Raw genomic sequence first — 20,394 nt, forward strand, 5'->3', positions numbered from 1 at the left:
ACACACACACACACACACTGTGGGATTATTTAAGATATTCTTTGAAGAGGCAGAGTTTGGGGTGCCAGGACAGAGAAGAGCTTGGACTGGGCTGAGGTGGAGCTGCCCTCCAGTAGGGGTGGGAGGGCCAAGAGACCAGAGGTGGCAGAATGGAGTGCTTGGGTTCGGGTGTCCCTCTTGCTGCTCCGTAGGCAAGTTCCATGGTCTTGTAGTGGATACAAACTTTGACTGGAAGCCAGTGGAGTGTGCGGAGGAGGGGGTGACATGGGAGAACTTGGGAATGTTGAACACCAAGCGGTCTGCATGGTTCTGGATGAGTTGCAGGGGTTTGATGGCACAAACCATCAGCGAATTGCAGTAGTCCAGATGGGAGATTAAAATGTTAATGTCACATGCACTATTACAGTGAAATGCCTTTCTTGCTCTAAACCCAACAATGCAGTAATCAATATCAATTCAAAACTAAAAAAATAACATAAGGTAGATCAAAAGCACGATAAATAAATAAGAAATAATAAGAACATGAGAAAGTACTGAACAAAAATATATACGCAACATCAATTTCAAAGATTTTATTGAGTTACAGTTCATATCAGTCAATTGAAATAAATTCATTAGGTTCTAATCTATGGATTTCACATGACTGGGAATACAGATATGCATCTGTTGGTCACAGATACTGAACCTTAAAAAAGGTAGGGGTGTGGATCAGAAAACATTCGAAGAGGTGCAAATATTGTTTTTATTGTACCTTTATTTAACTAGGCAAGTCAGTTAAAACTTCTTACGGCTAGTCGACGACATTCCGCTGAAAAGGCAGCTCGCTAAATTCAAAAATATTTTTCCGAAATATGTAACTTTCATACATTAACAAGTGCAATACACCAAATGAAAGATAAACTTCTTGTTAACTTTTTATGGCTGGGGGGCAGTATTGAGTAGCTTGGATGAATAAGGTTCCCAATGTAAACGGCCTACTCCTCAGTCTCATTTGCTAATATATGTATATTATTATTAGTGTTGGATAGAAAACACTCTAAAGTTTCTAAAACTGTTTGAATGACGTCTGTGAGTATAACAGAACTCATATGACAAGCAAAATCCTGAGGAGAAATCAAAACAGGAAGTGAGATATCTGAGCTTTGTATGTATTCACCAGAGTCCCCAATGAAATCTCTTTGAGATATGAATGATGTTGCACTGCCTAGGGGTTCCACTAGATGTCAACCATCAATAGATATTATAATGAGGATTCTATGTTGTTGTGGGAGTGAATGAGAGCAGAATATATCAGCTGTCCATCAAGCAGCCATTTTGTGATTGCGCTTTTTCCTCATGGTACCTACTTGCGTTCCATGGCTCACGAAGACTAGAAGGAATACTCCGGTTGGAACTTTATTGAAGCTATATGTTAAAAACATCCTAATGATTGATTCTGTACTTAGTTTGAAATGTTTCTTCGACCGGTAATATCACTTTTTGAAGTTTTTGTCCGATATAACGCTGACCAGATTTAGCGTTTGGATATGTATACCAAACGCTCTAACAAAAGAAGGTATGGACATTTAACAAATAACGGACATTTTAGAACAAAACAAACACATTGTGGACCTGGGATTCCTGGAGTGCTTTCTGATGTAGATAAAATAGATAAAATTAATCACTAACCTTTGATGATCTTCATCAGATGACACGCGTTACGTTCAGTAATGTTTTGCTTCCAAAATATCCAGTGATTTTGCAGAGAGCCACATCAATTTACAGAAATACTCATAATAAACATTAATAATCTAGTATGGCGGCAGGGTAGCCTAGTGGTTAGAGCGTTGGACTAGTAACCGAAAGGTTGCAAGTTCAAATCCCTGAGCTGACAAGGTACAAATCTGTCGTTCTGCCCCTGAACAGGCAGTTAACCCACTGTTCCTAGGCCGTCATTGAAAATAAGAATTTTTTCTTAACTGACTTGCCTAGTAAAATAAAGGTAAAATTTAAAAAAAAAATGGCGCTCAGACAACAAATCAAGCCAAACAGATACTGCCATATTGGAGTCAACAGAAGTCAGAAATAGCATTATAAATATTCACTTACCTTTGATGATCTTCATCAGAATGCACTCCCAGGAATCCCAGTTCCACCATAAATGTTTGATTTGTTCGATAAAGTCCATCTTTATGTCCAAATACCTCCTTTTTGTTAACGTGTTCAGCCCAGTAATCCAAATTCATGACGCGCGATCACTAGGAGCAGACGAAAAGTCAAAAAGTTCCGTTACAGTTCGTAGAAACATGTCAAACGAAGTATAGAATCAATCTTTAGGATGTTTTTAACCTCTTGAATCTCCCCATCCCGGATCCGGGATCGTGACTAAAGCCTCAGGCTCATTAGCATAACGCAACGTTAACGATTTCTGAAAATCGCAAATAAAATGAAAATAATGCGCCTGCTCTCAAGCTTAGCCTTTTCTTAACAACACTGTCATCTCAGATTTTCTAAATATGCTTTTGAACCATAGCAATGGACTAATTTGGCTTAGCATTTTGAGTAGCATTTAGCACGCAACATTTTCACAAAAACCAGATAACCAAATAAATAAAATCATTTACCTTTGAAGAGCTTCGGATGTTTTCAATGAGGAGACTCTCAGTTACATACCAAAAGCGCAGTTTTTCCTGAAAGCGTCTGTGTGTAGGATAAATCGCTCCGTTTTGTACATTGCATTTGGCTACCGAAACGAAAATTCAGTCACCGAAACATGGCAAACGTTGTTTGGAATCAATCCTCAAGGTGTTTTTTCACATATATCTTCATTGATATATCGTTCGTGGAAGCCTGTATTCTTCTCTAAATTCCATGGAAAAATACTTGCAGCTGACTTTTGCGCACCAATTTTGGCGCAGGACACCGGGCGGACACCTGGTAAATGTGGTCTCTTATGGTCAATCTTCCAATGATATGCCTACAAATACGTCACAATGCTGCAGACACCTTGGGGAAACGACAGAAAGGGCAGACTTACTCCTCTCGCATTCACAGCCATATAAGGAGACAATGGAAAACAGAGCCTCAAAAATCCTGCTCATTTCCTGGGTGCCGTCTCATCTTGGTTTTGCCTGAAGCTCACGTTCTAGGGCACGCACAGAAAATATCTTTGCAGTTCTGGACACGTCAGAGTGTTTTCTTTCGAAAGCTATCAATTATATGCATAGTCGAGCATCTTTATTTTCAATGACGGCCTAGGAACAGTGGGTTAACTGCCTTGTTCAGGGGCAGAACGAGAGATTTTTACCTTGTCGGCTTGGGGATTTGATCTTGCAACCTTTCGATTACGAGTCCAACGCGCTAACCCCGAGGCTACCTTCCACCCCAAATATGATGAGAACTACATTGTTTTGAGGTTCACTTATATTGGGAGTAGTGCCTTTCCTCAGCCACAGTGTGTTATATGTGCAAAGTACTATCTCACAACTCAATGAAACATTCACTCTTGTGTAGACATTCACTCCTGCTTGTCATACAAGGCAGTAAATTCTATGCGTTACAGCTGGATGAGTCAAGAGACATGGTGGGCCTGGCACAGCTCCTGAAATATGTCCGTCAGGTTTATGGGGGGTCAATTAAGGAAGACATCATCTTCTGCAAACTCTGGAATCCAGGACAACAGGAGAGGATATTTTTTAAAGTACTGGACAGCTTTGTGACATCAAACTTTGGTGTTCAAAATGTGTTGGTATCTCTAACTGGTGGCGCAAAAGCCATGACAGGGAGACATAGTGGAGTGGTAATTTGCGCGCAAGCAGTTGCTCCCGACGCCACTTGGGTACACTGCAGCATCCACTGAGAGACTTTCGGGTACACTGCAGCATCCACTGAGAGACTTTCGGGTACACTGCAGCATCCACTGAGAGACTCTCGGGTACACTGCAGCATCCACTGAGGGACTCTCGGGTACACTGCAGCATCCAACGAGAGTCTCTTGCTGCCAAAGGAATGCCTGACAGCTTGAAAGACGCTTTGGACGCTACAGTGAAAATGGTTAACTTTGTTAAAGTAAGGCCCCTGAACTCTCGTGTATTTTCTGCAATATGCTATGCAATGATATGGGCAACGACCATGTAAAGCTTTTACAAAATAAAGAAGTGCGCTGGTTATTAAGGGGTAAAGTATTGACACGTTGTTTTGAATTGAGAGACGAGCTTAAAGTTTTCTTTATTGGCCATCATTTTTACTTGTCGCTTGCATGATGACGAGTTTCTCACACGACTGGCCTATCTGGGTTATGTTTTTCCTCACCTGAATAATCTGAATCTAGGATTACAGGGACAACTATATTCAATGTGCGGGACAAAACTGAGGCTATGATTAAGAAGTTGGAACTCTTCTCTCTCTGCATTAACAAGGACAACACACAGGTCTTTCCATCATGGTACGATTTCTTTTTGTGTACAAATGAACTCAAGCTGACAGACAATGTCAAATGTGATATAGCGAAGCACCTGAGTGAGTTGGGTGCGCAATTACGCAGGTGCTTTCCCGAAACGGACGACATAAACAACTGGATTTGTTATCCCTTTCATTCCCTGCCTCCAATCCACTTACCGATATCTGAACAAGAGAGCCTCATCGAAATTGCAACTAGCGGTTCTTTGAAAATCGAATTTAATCAGAAGCCACTTCCAGATTTCTGGATTGGGCTGCGCTCAGAGTATCCTGCCACGGCAAATCGCGTTGTTAAGACACTGATGCCCTTGCAACCACGTACCTATGTGAGAGTGGATTCTCAGCCCTCACTAGCATGAAAACTAAGTACAGGCACAGACTGTGTGTGGAAAATGATAAGGAGACTCTCCAATACAACCCAACATTGCAGAGTTATGTGCATCCTATAAAAGCACACCCTTCTCATTAACCTGTGGTGAGTTATAAACCATTTTTGATGAACAAATAACGTTTTATATGTAAGATGGCTAAATAAAGAGCAAAATTATTGATGATTATTATATTATTATTTGTGCCCTGGTCCCATAAGAGCTCTTTGTCACTTCCCACGAGCCGAGTTGTGACAAACACTCACATTCTTATGTGTCACGTGTGCTCTCTCTCCGGCCTCTAGGTCACCAGGCTGTTCGTTAGGGCACACACCTGTCACCAGTGTTAGGCACATAATGACACTCACCCGGACTCCATCACCTCCTTGGTTACCTGCCCTCTGTTCCTGTTTCATGTCGGCGCACTGTTTGTGCTTCTTGTTTATTTATTAATTAAATGTTTTCACTCCCTAAACTTGCTTCCTGACTCTCAGCGCACTCGTTATGTTATGTTTAATAAATGTATTGTATAGGGTGTGTGTGGCAGGCTTACAATGATGACAAAAAAAACAACATTTGAGAGTGCCGTGACCGTGGTGCTAAAGAGGGTAGGCAACTGGAGGTTGAATTTCTGAAGGGCTACGGGACTATAAAAATTTTGGGAACCACTGCTCTAAAACAACGTTGGAGGTGGCTTATGCTAGAGAAATTAACATTGAATTATCTGGCAACAGCTCTGTTGGACATTCCTGCAGTCAGCAAACCAATTGCGCGCTCCCTCAAAACTTGAGACATCTGTGGCATTGTGTTGTGTGACAAGACTGCACATTTTAGTGGCCTTTTATTGTCCGCAGCACAAGATGCACCTGTGTAATGATCCTGCTGTTTAATCAGCTTCTTGATATGCCACACCTGTCAGATGGCCGGATTATTTTGACAAAGGTAAATGCTCACTAACAGGGATGTAAACAAATTTGTGATTTGGTTTTGAAAGAAATACGTTTTTTGTGCTTATGGAACATTTCTGGGATCTTTTATTTCAGCTCATGAAACATGGGACCAACACTTTACATGTTGTGTTAATATTTTTGTTAAGTTTATATCCAGGGTCAGTTCCCACACCATATTTCCAATGTGCAGGAAAAGTGGAGCGATAGTAGAGCATGAACCTGCAGGAGCGAGTCACTGTTTTGATGTTTGCAGAGAACGACAGGCTGTTTGCCAGGGTCACGCCAAGGTTCTTTGCACTCTGGTAGGATGCAGGCCACACTGTGACGGAGAAGTCTTAGAGCGTGCAGGTCTTCCCGGGAGGAAGAGCACAAATTGAGAGAGACAGTTTTTTTTTTTACAGAATTTCTGAATGTTGTCTTAAACTGAAGGGATAGCATCTGTAGGCCTAGTGTGTAGTGTAGTGTGTAGCATGTGTAGTGTAAATGGACATACTCGTCATTCTGGAAGTCACTTTTAAAGCTTCTTAAAGCTGGGTCAAGTACAAGTGTTGGTATAGGATGACTTTTTTTTTGCTCTAGTTTCCACTGTTTAAAATAATAGTCTAAACATTACTCAGTCTATAGGTTGAGTAGATGATCAAGGTTAGCAAATCTGTGCCGAGCTTTGCTCAGATCGAGCCTTCTGAACACATCTTAGGACAGTGTTTTTTCTAGGACAGCAGTGCTTTGGAAGCTGTAGTCTCTCTACAGACGGTTTGCTTCCGGCAGTGTAGTACCAATGCTCCAGCTTAACCGTATGTAGAAGTTCCAGTAGTTGAGACGAGGGGACGAGTCGGAAATGGGAAGCATGTCACCAGGTAACATCACTGGCGTATCCGCTTGTTGCCCCTCGCTACACATCAGCACAATTCATGCCCGCATTTCACGCCCCAACAACCCAAACTCGTAATTTGTTGGGAGTTACCTATCTCCCCAGATATCTCCCTGGTATATCCAAGACTACGGAAGCAGTCGGACAACTAAATCTGTGAGTTTACTGAATCATCTGATGACTGTAGTTTTTAACAGATGCTCTAACAATGTTCCTGCTGATCTTTTAATTCCCCGTCTGTGTGCTACAATAGATTCAACAAGACTTTTTACATCATGGTTCACCTCATAAACCTGTTCCAGCATAATCTCATTCTGGGAACCCAGAGCCAATTATCACATTATTCGATAACAGAACAGCAGGGTTAGGAGGTTAGTGGGACACAAGCATTTCCTAGTTTAGCAGGCATAAGATTATAACTGTTTGCTAAGGAGAGTCAAGGTACTTTCTATCGTGCTTTCATGATAAATGGCATGATAAATGGCATTTTGGGATGTACCTTACCTGTCCCACTGCTCTCTCTTAGATCTGAAATATTCAAAAGCTCAAATAGTAACAGTTTTGATTGGCTTCAACACAAATACCCCTGAATATGTTGCAGGTAGTTACTTACTGTGTTGATAATTCTGTGGTTGCTCACTGAGTTGTGTTCTGGTTACTTATCGATTGTTCTCTCTCTTTCTCTCTCCCATCTCCCTTCTATATCTTACCCTCTCTCTTTATTCCCCCCCCCTCTCTCTATCTCCCTCTTTCTTCCCCTCTTCATCTGTGTCTCTTGCTCTCCCTCCCTCTTCCCCCTCCCTCTCCTCCATCCCTTTACTCCTTCTATCCCTCCCTCTAGGTGGTGAGTCGTGTGGCAGCCCAACAAGGCTTTGACCTGGACCTAGGCTACAGGCTGCTGGCTGTGTGTGCTGCTAACAGAGACAAGTTCACGCCCAAGTCTGCAGGTAAGAGACATGGCAAAATGACTGACTAAATACCAGGGAAATATCAGGGTCATGTTCATTAGGGCAACGTTTTGCAACGTTTCTTATTGGACAGATGCAGGTCATCCCGTCCTGTTGCAATTTGTTTTCTTCTGTTTGGTGCCAAATGTACCCATGTGAAACAGGACTGTAAAATAAAGGGTTACCTGCGCCATGATGAAGTGCAGGCTAGGAAGTCACTGTATGTGACACAGCTAGTGTTGAACACCCCAGGCCCAACGTTTCAATCTTTTCAATCTCAGTCTGAGTTCATAAGGTAGGTTATTGCATTTACTGTACAGTTGAAGTTGGAAGTTTACATACACCATAGCCAAATATATTTAAACTCATTTTTTCACAATTCCCAACAGTTAATCCTAGTAAAAATTCCCTGTTTTAGGTCAGTTAGGATGACCACTTTATTTTAAGAATGTGAAATGTCAGAATAATAGTGGAGAGAATTATTTATTTCAGCTTTTACTTCTTTCATCACATTCCCAGTGGGTCAGAAATGTACATACACTCAATTAGTATTTGGTAGCATTGCCTTTAAATTGTTTGACTTGGGTCAAACGTTTTGGGTAGCCTTCCACAAGCTTCCCACAATAAGTTGGGTGAAATTTGGCCCATTCCTCCTGACAGAGCTGGTGTAACTGAGTCAGATATGTAGGTCTCCTTGCTCGCACACACCTTTTCAGTTCTGCCCACACATTTTCTATTGGATTGAGGTCAGGGCTTTGTGATGGCCACTCCAATACCTTGACTTTGTCCTTAAATCAATTTTGCCACAACTTTGGAAGTATGCTTGGGGCCATTGTCCATTTGGAAGACCCATTTGCAACCATGCTTTAACTTCCTGACTGATGTCTTGAGATGTTGCTTCAATATATCCACATAATTTTCCTGCTTCGTGATGTCATCAATTTTGTGAAGTGCACCAGTCCCTTCTGCAGCAAAGCACCCCCACAACATGATGCTGCCACCCCCGTGCTTCATGGTTGGGATGGTGTTCTTCGGCTTGCAAGCCTCCCCCTTTTCCTCCAAACATAACAATGGTCATTATGGCCAAACAGTTCTATTTTTGTTTCATCAGGCCAGGGGACATTTCTCCAAAAAGTACGATCTTGTCCCCATGTGCAGTTGCAAACCGTAGTCTGGCTTTTTTATGGCAGTCTTGGAGCAGTGTCTTCTTCCTTGCTGAGCGGCCTTTCAGGTTATGTCGATATAGGACTGGTTTTACTGTGGATATAGATACTTTTGTACCTGTTTCCTCCAGCATCTTCACAAGGTCCTTTGCTGTTATTCTGGGATTGATTTGCACTTATCGCACCAAACTACGTTAATCTTTGTCAAGCAAAGAGGCACTGAGTTTGAAGGTAGGTCTTGAAATATATCCACAGGTACACCTCCAATTGACTGGAATTATGTCAATTAGCCTATCAGAAGCTTCTAAAGCCATGACATAATTTTCTGGAATTTTCCAAGCTGTTTAAAGGCACAGTCAACTTAGTGTATGTAAACTTCTGACCCACTGGAATTGTGATGCAGTGAATTATAAGTGAAATAATCTGCAAACAATTGTTGGCAAAATTACTTGTGTTGCACAAAGTAGATGTCCTAACTGACTTGTCAAAACTATAGTTTGTTAACAAGAATTTGTGGAGTGGTTGAGAAATGAGTTTTAATGACTCCAACTTAAGTGTATGTAAACTTCTGACTTCAACTGTGTCTATAAGGTTGTCTGATCACATCCTGGTCACAGAAATGGGATGCAAGTTTTAACCAGAGCTCTGTGGGCCCTTGTCAAAAGAGTTGCACTTTGTAGGGAATAAGGTGCTATTTGGAACATAATGGTCATATTTTAGGGCTTCTGTAGTTTTGTTCATTTCTGCCTTCTTTAAACTGCTTGTACAGTATCTCAGACATGACGTATGGCCAGAGTACATTATAACAGAGAGTATTTATAGTAGCTATTAATCTTTAATGTGCCATTGAGAAGAGCTGTCCGGATGGCCGGCAGCCTCACAGAAAACAGTCAACTCGACAGTCTCTACACACACACACACACACACACACACACACACACACACACACACACACACACACACACACACACACACACACACACACACACACACACACACACACACACACACACACACACACACGCAAACACAAATGTACCCACACGCACACACAACACACACACACTACAGTAATGCTGTCCTCAGACACTTTGCCTTTCAAATCCAATTCCTCCAATCCATACCCCATTCTTCCTCATAGTGTCCATTTGTCGGAGTGAAATCTGGATAGGCAGGGACGAGGGAGAGAGAGAGATGGATGGATGGGTGGAGAGGTAGAGAAAGCCTGACAAAGCCATAACCGGTCAGAATAAAGATAAGGGGATGGTTGAAAGAACTTTTGAGTAACCATGAATTTGATTGGCTTGTTTTTTTGTGGTAAATATTTGGGATTTTGGCATTATGTGCTAGCATGTACAGTTGAAGTCGGAAGTTTACATACACTTAGGTTGGAGTCATTAAAACTAGTTTTTCAACCAACACCAGGACATCTACTTTGTGCATGACACAAGTCATTTTTCCAACAATTGTTTACAGACAGATGATTTCACTTATAATTCACTGTATCAGAATTCCAGTGGATCAGAAGTTTACATACACTAAGTTGACTGTGCCTTTAAACAGCTTGGACAATTCCAGAAAACGATGTCATGGCCTTAGAAGCTTCTGAAAGGCGAATTGACATAATTTGAGTCAAATGGAGGTGTACCTGTGGATGTATTTCAAGGCCTACCTTCAAACTCAGTGCCTCTTTGCTTGACATCATGGGAAAATCAAAAGAAATCAGCCAAGACCTCAGAAAAACAACTGTAGACTTCTACAAATCTGGTTTATCCTTGGGAGCAATTTCCAAATGCCTGAAGGTACCAGGTTCATCTGTACAAACAATAGTATGTAAGTATAAACACCATGGGACTACGCAGCCGTCATACCGCTCAGGAAGGAGACACGTTCTGTCTCCTAGAGATTAACGTACTTTGGTGCGAAAAGTGCAAATCAATCCCAGAATAACAGCAAATGACCTTGTGAAGATGCTGGAGGAAACGGGTGCAAAAGTATCTATATCCACAGTAAAAATAGTCCTATATCGACCAAACCTGAAAGGCCGCTCAGCAAGGAAGAAGCCACTGCTCCAAAACATAAAAAAGACAGATTACGGTTTGCAACTGCACATGGGGACAAAGATCATACTTATTTTAAGAAAACTGTTTGGCCATAATGACCATCGTTATGTTTGGAGGGAAAGGGGGAGGCTTGCAAGCCGAAGATCACCATCCCAACCGTGAAGCACGGGTGTGGCAGCATCATGTTGTGGGGGTACTTTGCTACAGGAGGGACTGGTGCACTTTATAAAATAAATGGCGTCACGAGGAGGGGACATTTTGTGGATATATTGAAGCAACATCTCGAGATATCAGTCAGGAAGTTAAAGCTTGTTCACAAATAGGTCTTCCAAATGGAAAATGACCCCAAGCATACTTCCAAAGTTGTGGCAAAATGGCTTAAGGACGACAAAGTCAAGGTATTGGAGTGGCCATCACAAAGCCCTGACTTCAACCCTATGGAAAATGTGTGGGCAGAACTGAAAAAGCGTGTGCGAGCAAGGATGCCTACAAATCTGACTCACTTACACCAGCTCTGTCAGGAGGAATGGGCCAAAATTCACCCAACTTATTGTGGGAAGCTTGTGGAAGGCTACTCGAAACGTTTGACCCAAGTTAAGCATTTTAAAGGCAATGCTACCAAATACTAATTGAGTGTATGTAAACTTATAACCCACTGGGACTGTGATGAAAGAAATAACAGCCAAAATAAATAAGTCTCTCTACAATTATTCTGACATTTCACATTCTTAAAATAAATTGGTGATCCTAACTTTGATTTATTAAATGTCTGGAATTGTGAAAAACTGAGTCTGAATGTATCTATATGTGTACACACAACAGAATTACATTTCTCCATTTCATCTCTCATGCCTCAGTGCTCATCCATAGAGAGCATTTTCAAAATCAACTGTTTCTATTCTTTCTTCTCTTGAAATAGTATAATTCCTTAGTGGTTCATCCACCTATTAGAAGAACCCAAGCACACAGACAGACAGGCAGGCGTTAGTTTATATGCCTAGGTCTTTTCCTTTCACCTGTTTCTGTACTGATGGTATAATGTCCTGATGGTATAATGTCTACCGACTGTGTGACTCAGTCGGTAGAGCATGGCGCTTGCAACGCCAAGCGTCGTGGGTTCGATTCCCGCGGGGGCCACCCATATGTAAAAGTAGTGGCCCCAGCCGACTTGTAAGTCGCTTTGGACAAAAGCGTCTGCTAAATGGGATATATTATATATTATGTGACTGTCGTCCAGGGCTCAAGTTGAACTGTGTGGTCTGTCTGACAGTTCAAATCATCTCCAGGCCTTGTGATGGCTCTGGGATCTTGTGTAAAGAATCCAGCCTGGACCTGGGCCTGATGCATCCCAAATGGCCCCCTATGCGCTATGGGCCCTGGTCAAAAGTGCTACAGTGAATAAGGCTCCATTTTGGACACAAACTAAAATGTGTGTTCAGGGGAATAGGTGGTGGGCTGAAGCCTTAAAACACGAAGTTGATCGATCCCCGTTGAGGGAGGAGCCAATTCTTTTGTACATGACAATAAACCATTCTTATGACTATAAGATTTGTTGGCACCTTCAGTTCTTGCACATTTCTTCTCATAAAAAAATACAGTGCCTTGCGAAAGTATTCGGCCCCCTTGAACTTTGCGACCTTGCCACATTTCAGGCTTCAAACATAAAGATATAAAACTGTATTTTTTTGTGAAGAATCAACAACAAGTGGGACATAATCATGAAGTGGAACGACATTTATTGGATATTTCAAACTTTTTTAACAAATCAAAAACTGAAAAATTGGGCATGCAAAATTATTCAGCCCCCTTAAGTTAATACTTTGTCGCGCCACCTTTTGCTGTGATTCCAGCTGTAAGTCGCTTGGGGTATGTCTATCAGTTTTGCACATCGAGAGACTGAACATTTTTCCCATTCCTCCTTGCAAAAACAGCTCGAGCTCAGTGATGTTGGATGGAGAGCATTTGTGAACAGCAGTTTTCAGTTCTTTCCACAGATTCTCGATTGGATTCAGGTCTGGACTTTGACTTGGCCATTCTAACACCTGGATATGTTTATTTTTGAACCATTCCATTGTAGATTTTGCTTTATGTTTTGGATCATTGTCTTGTTGGAACACAAATCTCAGTCCCAGTCTCAGGTCTTTTGCAGACTCCATCAGGTTTTCTTCCAGAATGGTCCTGTATTTGGCTCCATCCATCTTCCCATCAATTTTAACCATCTTCCCTGTCCCTGCTGAAGAAAAGCAGGCCCAAACCATGATGCTGCCACCACCATGTTTGACAGTGGGGATGGTGTGGTCAGGGTGATGAGCTGTGTTGCTTTTACGCCAAACATAACGTTTTGCATTGTTGCCAAAAAGTTCAATTTTGGTTTCATCTGACCAGAGCACCTTCTTCCACATGTTTGGTGTATCTCCCAGGTGGCTTGTGGCAAACTTTAAACAACACTTTTTATGGATATCTTTAAGAAATGGCTTTCTTCTTGCCACTCTTCCATAAAGGCCAGATTTGTGCAATATACGACTGATTGTTGTCCTATGGACAGAGTCTCCCACCTCAGCTGTAGATCTCTGCAGTTCATCCAGAGTGATCATGGGCCTCTTGGCTGCATCTCTGATCAGTCTTCTCCTTGTATGAGCTGAAGGTTTAGAGGGACGGCCAGGTCTTGGTAGATTTGCAGTGGTCTGATACTCCTTCCATTTCAATATTATCGCTTGCACAGTGCTCCTTGGGATGTTTAAAGCTTGGGAAATCTTTTTGTATCCAAATCCGGCTTTAAACTTCTTCACAACAGTATCTCGGACCTGCCTGGTGTGTTCCTTGTTCTTCATGATGCTCTCTGCGCTTTTAACGGACCTCTGAGACTATCACAGTGCAGGTGCATTTATATGGAGACTTGATTACACACAGGTGGATTGTATTTATCATCATTAGTCATTTAGGTCAACATTGGATCATTCAGAGATCCTCACTGAACTTCTGGAGAGAGTTTGCTGCACTGAAAGTAAAGGGGCTGAATAATTTTGTACGCCCAATTTTTCAGTTTTTGATTTGTTAAAAAAGTTTGAAATATCCAATAAATGTCATTCCACTTCATGATTGTGTCCCACTTGTTGTTGATTCTTCACAAAAAAATACAGTTTTATATCTTTATGTTTGAAGCCTGAAATGTGGCAAAAGGTCGCAAAGTTCAAGGGGGCCGAATACTTTTGCAAGGCACTGTATATTTCAACACATGGCCGCTCAGACAAATTTGCTAAACAACTAAACTTGGAACCAATCAGAACTCCCATACATACCGACCAATGTACGGCTTCTATCTTCAATGTAAACACAGCTTCATGTAAAAACATGAGCTGCTGTCTGATGAAGAAGAACCAATATAGCTAGCTAGCTCCCCAAAGGAAATAAGATAAATATCTGTTTTGAGGGCACTTGAAATATGCAGCATGCAATATGAATTGTCTTGATCATATGAAGATGTAACTCCATTGATCATTTAGGGAATTTATTGAAAGCTAGCCAATGTTAGTTTGACTAGCCTAGCCAGCTACTGTTAATGTCATTTTGTGTTTCATTAGCTAGCTATCGCTCTGTCAGAGAATTCAATTGTTGAATCATGTTTTGGCCTGATTATATTTCTCATTTCAATGATCTAGCTGCAGGCTTAAAATAAACATTCAATCAGACACTCTGTAAAGAAACCCAAATCAGAGCATGTAGATAGAAAGATGTGTGCCTGTCATGCATGTTAGAATGTAGGTTTAGAAATGACAGTTGCATATCGATATTAGCCATATGGCATAGTCTACACAGACAGTGCCTTCAGAATGTATTCATACCCCTTGATTTATTCCACATTTTGTTGTGTCACAGCCTGAGTTCAAAATGGATGATTTTTTATTTGTTTTAACACTTTACTTGACACTTAGTGTCATAACACTTTATGATATGGTCATAACCATGTCATAATATGTCATAACAGCTGACATAACTTGTTATAATATGGTCAAAACACTGTCATCACCCGTATATTTACACCTGATGTGACATATATTGCATTATTTTATGTCTGGTTATGACACCTACATTTCCCTGCCAAGAAGTTTCCTTTCATTCTAAAGCTTGTTTTATTGTTTTATGAAGTCATGTTTTTACACTTTATGACACTATCAAGAAGCATTATGACCACCTGTGTCACTTTACTTGGACTAAGGAAATTCACTTTATGACACTGTCAAGAAGCATTATGACCACCTGTGTCACTTTACTTGGACTAAGGAAATTCACTTCATGACACTGTCAAGAAGCATTATGACCACCTGTGTCACTTTACTTGGTCTAAGGAAATTCACTTTATGACACTGTCAAGAAGCATTATGACCACATGTGTCACTTTACTTGGACTAAGGAAATTCACTTTATGACACTGTCAAGAAGCATTATGACCACCTGTGTCACTTTACTTGGACTAAGGAAATTCACTTCATGACACTGTCAAGAAGCATTATGACCACCTGTGTCACTTTACTTGGACTAAGGAAATTCACTTTATGACACTGTCAAGAAGCATTATGACCACCTGTGTCACTTTACTTGGTCTAAGGAAATTCACTTTATGACACTGTCAAGAAGCATTATGACCACCTGTGTCACTTTACTTGGTCTAAGGAAATTCACTTTATGACACTGTCAAGAAGGATTATGACCATCAGAGTCATATAAGTCAGAGAGGCCTATCACGTACTTACCCTTATATCAGTCATCAGTCCAAAAGAGGGTGTCTTGTCCTGCTCCTGAAATCTGCTCCTGCATTCATCCCAGTGATCAGCAGCAGGGCATTGGGGTATGTGCAAGTCTGACATCAGTGTGTGTGCAATTACAATGTTAATTCAACATGGTCAACTTCAGAAAATGTTATAAAACATAAAAATACCATTGACAAGTAGTCTATGTGTAAGTGTGTGTGTGTGCTGGTGGCAGGGAAGTCAGGCGCAGGAGATCGAACTTGGTATAAACGGAGCAGTTTAATATGTGCTCAAAAACTCAGAAAACCAAAATATACTAAAAAAACAAGTTGGTACAAAACTCGTCGCACACCAGAACATAACTTGCACAATGCTTACAAACAATCACCAACAAGGACAATGAGGGGGAACAGAGGGTTAAATACACAACATGTAATGAATGGGATGGAAACCAGGTGTGATACAAGACAAGACAAAACCAAAGGAAAATGAAAAGAGGATCAGCGATGGCTAGAAGGTCGGCGACTTCGACCACCGAATTCCGCCCGAACAAGAAGAGGGACAAACTTCGGCGGAAGTCGTAACACTATGGTGTAATAGAATGTTTTGCCTTGTGTGGAAGGGTTTTGTGGATTTTAACACTCTTATGTAGCTGTCATAACCAGCCATAAAATAACTACCATGGTAGGTTTTGTGAGTTTTGACACGTATGTAGCTGTCATAACCAGCCATAAAATAACCATAAAATAACGCAATACATAACACATCAAGTTATGACCATATTATGACAGGTTATGACAAGTTATGCCAGCTGTTATGACGTATTGTGACATGGTTATGACCTTGTCTTAACATTTTACTACGCTAGGTATCAAGTAAAGTGTAAAAAATAAAAATAATAATTTACACACAGTACCCCATCTACACACAGTACCCCATTATGACAAAGTGAAACCTTGGTTCTCTCCAGACCTGACTGCCCTTGATCAGCACAAAAACATCCTGTGGCAATCTGCATTAGCATCAAGTAGCCCCTGTGATATGCAACTTTTCAAGGAAGTTAGGAACCAATATACACAAGCAGTTAGGAAAGCTAAGGCTAGCTTTTTCAAGCAGAAATTTGCATCCTGTAGCACAAACTCCAAAAAGTTCTGAGACACTGTAAAGTCCATGGAGAATAAGAGCACCTCCTCCCAGCTGCCCACTGCACTGAGGCTAGGAAACACCACTGATAAATCCACTATAATTGAGAATTTCAATAAACGTTTTTCTACGGCTGGCCATGCTTTTCAACTGGCTACCCCTACCCCGGTCAACAGCCCTGCACCCCCCACAGCAACTCGCCCAAACCTCCCCATTTCTCCTTCACCCAAATCCAGATAGCTGGTGTTCTGAAAGAGCTGCAAAATCTGGACCTCTACAAATCAGCAGGGCTAGACAATCTGGACCCTCTCTTTCTAAAATGATCTGCCGAAATTGTTGCAACCCCTATTACTAGCCTGTTCAACCTCTCTTTCGTACCGTCTGAGATTCCCAAAGATTGGAAAGCAGCCGTGGTCATCCCCCTGTTCAAAGGGGGAGACACTCTAGACCCAAACTGCTACAGACCTATATCTATCCTACCCTGCCTTTCTAAGGTCTTCGAAAGCCAAGTTAACAAACAGTTCACCGACCATTTCGAATCCCACTGTACCTTCTCCTCGATGCAGTCTGGTTTCCCGAGCTGGTCATGGGTACACCTCAGCCATGCTCAAGGTCCTAAATGATATCATAACCACCATCGATAAGAGACAATACTGTGCAGCCATATTCATCGACCTGGCCAAGGCTTTCAACTCTGCCAATCACCACATTCTTATCGGCAGACTCAACAGCCTTGGTTTCACAAATAATTGCCTCGCCTGGTTCACCAACTACTTCTCTGATAGAGTTCATTGTGTCAAATCAGAGGGCCTGCTGTCTGGACCTCTGGCAGTCTCTATGGGGGTGTCACAGGGTTCAATTCTCGGGCCGTCTCTCTTCTCTGTATACATCAATGATGTTGCTCTTGCTGCTGGTGATTCTCTGATCCACCTCTACGCAGACGACACCATTTTGTATACTTCTGGCCCTTCTTTGGACACTGTGTTAACTAACCTCCAGACGAGCTTCAATTCCATACAACTCTCCTTCCGTGGCCTCCAACTACTCTTAAATGCCAGTAAAACTAAATGCATGCTCTTCAACCGATCACTGCCCGCTCCTGACCACCCGTCCAGCATCACTACTCTGGACGGTTCTGACGTAGAATATGTGGACAACTACAAATACCTAGGTGTCTGGTTAGACTGTAAACTCTCCTTCCAGACTCACATTAAGCATCTCCAATTCAAATTAAGTCTAGAATCGGCGTCCTATTTCGCAACAAAGCATCCTTCACTCATGCTGCCAAACATACCCTTGTAAAACTGACCATCCTACCGATCCTCGACAAAATAGCCTCCGACACTCTACTCAACAAATTGGATGCTTTCTATCGCAGTGCCATCCGTTTTGTCACCAAAGCCCCATATACCACCCACCACTGCGACCTGTACGCTCTTGTTGGCTGGACCTCGCTTCATACTTGTCGCCAAACCCACTGGCTCCAGGTAATCTACAAGTCTTTGCTAGGTAAAGCCCCGCCTTATCTCAGCTCACTGGTCACCATAGCAGCACCCACCCGTAGCACGCTCCCCAGCAGGTATATCTCACTGGTCACCCCCAAAGCCAATTCCTCCTTTGGCCGCCTTTCCTTCTAGTTCTCTACTGCCAATGACTGGAACAAACTGCGAAAATCACTGAAGCTGGAGACACATATCTCCCTCTCTAGCTTTAAGCACCAGCTGTCAGAGCAGCTCACATATCACTGCACCTGAACATAGCCCATCTGTAATTACCCCATCCAACTACCTCATCCCCATACTGTATTTATTTATTTTGCTCCTTTGCACTCAGGTATCTCTACTTGCACATTCATCTTCTGCACATCTACCATTCCAGTGTTTAATTGCTATATTATAATTACTTCGCCACCATGGCGTATTTATTGCCTTACCTCCCTTGTCTTACCTCATTTGCACACAATGTATATAGACTTTTGTTTTTCTATTGTGTTATTGACTGTACGTTTGTTTACTCCATGTGTAACTCTGTGCTGTTGCTTTTGTCGCACTGCTTTGCTTTATCTCGGCCAGGTCGCAGTTGTAAATGAGAACTTGCTCTCAACTAGCCTACCTGGTTAAATAAAGGTGAAATATATATATATATATATATATTATTTTTAAATGGGAGAACCTGCCAGAGGAACAATAGTTTCTACAGCACTTCACCAATCTGAGATTTATGGAAGAGTGGCCAGACGGAAGCCACTCCTGAGAAGAAGGCACTGGACAGAATGCCTGGAGTTTTCAAAAAGGCATGTGAAAGACTCTGAGAGCATGAGGCAAAAATGTAACTAGTTGACCTGAATGCAAAGCGCTATGTCTGGAGAAAATTTGCCACAGGTCGTCACCTATCTATCACCATCCCTACCGTGAAGCATTGTGGTGGTAGCATCATGCTATGGGGAAGCTTTTCAGCGGCAGAGACTGGTACGGATAGAGAGAACAATGAATGGAACCAAATACAGGCAAATCCTCAATGAGAACCTGCTTCACAGTACAAGCGATCTAAGACTCTACTTCCGGCGCCGACAGAGATGGCCGCCTCGCTTCGCGTTCCTAGGAAACTATGTAGTTTTTTTGTTTTTTTACGTGTTATTTCTTACATTGGTACCCCAGTTCATCTTAGGTTTCATTACATACAGTCGAGTTGAACTACTGAATATAAGAGCAGCGTCAACTCACCATCAGTACGACCAAGAATATGTCTTTCCCGGAGCGGATCCTTTGTTCTGCCTTCCACCCAGGACAACGGAATGGATCCCAGCCTGCGACCCAAAACAACGACGTCGTAAAAGAGGTCTTCTGGTCAGGTTCCGGAGACGGGCACATCGCGCGCCACTCCCGAGCATACTACTCGCCAATGTCCAGTCTCTTGACAACAAGGTTGATGAAATCTGAGCAAGGGTAGCATTCCAGAGGGACATCAGGGACTGTAACGATCTTTGCTTCACGGAAACATGGCTCACTGGAGAGACGCTATCGGATTCGGTGCAGCCAGCTGGTTTCTCCACGCATCGCGCCGACAGAAACAAACATCTTTCTGGTAAGAAGAGGGGCGGGGGTGTATGCTTTATGGTTAACGAGACGTGGTGTGGTCACAACAACATACAGGAAATCAAGTCCTTCTGTTCACCTGATTTAGAATTCCTCACAATCAAATGTCGACCGCATTATCTACCAAGGGAATTCTCTTCGATTATAATCACAGCCGTATATATTCCCCCCCAAGCAGACACATCGATGGCTCTGAACAAACTTTATTTGACTCTTTGCAAACTGGAATCCACATATCCTGAGGCTGCATTCATTGTAGCTGGGGATTTTAACAAGGCTAATCTGAAAACAAGGCTCCCTAAATTGTATCAGCATATCGATTGAGCAACCAGGGCTGGTAAAACCTTGGATCATTGCTATTCTAACTTCCGCGATGCATATAAGGCCCTCCCCTGCCCTCCTTTCGGAAAAGCTGACCACGACTCCATTTTGTTGCTCCCTGCCTACAGACAGAAGCTAAAACAAGAAGCTCCCACGCTGAGGTCTGTTCAACGCTGGTCCGACCAATCTGATTCCACGCTCCAAGACTGCTTCCATCACGTGGACTGGGATATGTTTCGTATTGCGTCAAACAACAACATTGACGAATACGCTGATTCGGTGAGCGAG

The 20,394-nt window shown here is 42.2% G+C and overlaps 1 protein-coding gene across 7 annotated transcripts in view; it reads left to right on the top strand.

Annotated features, from left to right (window-relative positions):
* LOC135512231 (zinc finger MIZ domain-containing protein 1-like) overlaps window positions 1–20,394 on the top strand; it is a 213,158-nt gene that overhangs the window by 155,997 nt on the left and 36,767 nt on the right. For all 7 annotated transcript variants that reach the window (XM_064934032.1, XM_064934030.1, XM_064934026.1 and 4 more), the window contains one exon: window positions 7,468–7,573. In XM_064934032.1, coding sequence (XP_064790104.1) covers window positions 7,468–7,573 — 106 coding nt within the window. The remainder of the gene's footprint in view (window positions 1–7,467; window positions 7,574–20,394) is intronic.

This window comes from Oncorhynchus masou, chromosome 24 (genome assembly GCF_036934945.1).
Source record: "Oncorhynchus masou masou isolate Uvic2021 chromosome 24, UVic_Omas_1.1, whole genome shotgun sequence".
Taxonomy (NCBI): Eukaryota; Metazoa; Chordata; class Actinopteri; order Salmoniformes; family Salmonidae; genus Oncorhynchus; species Oncorhynchus masou.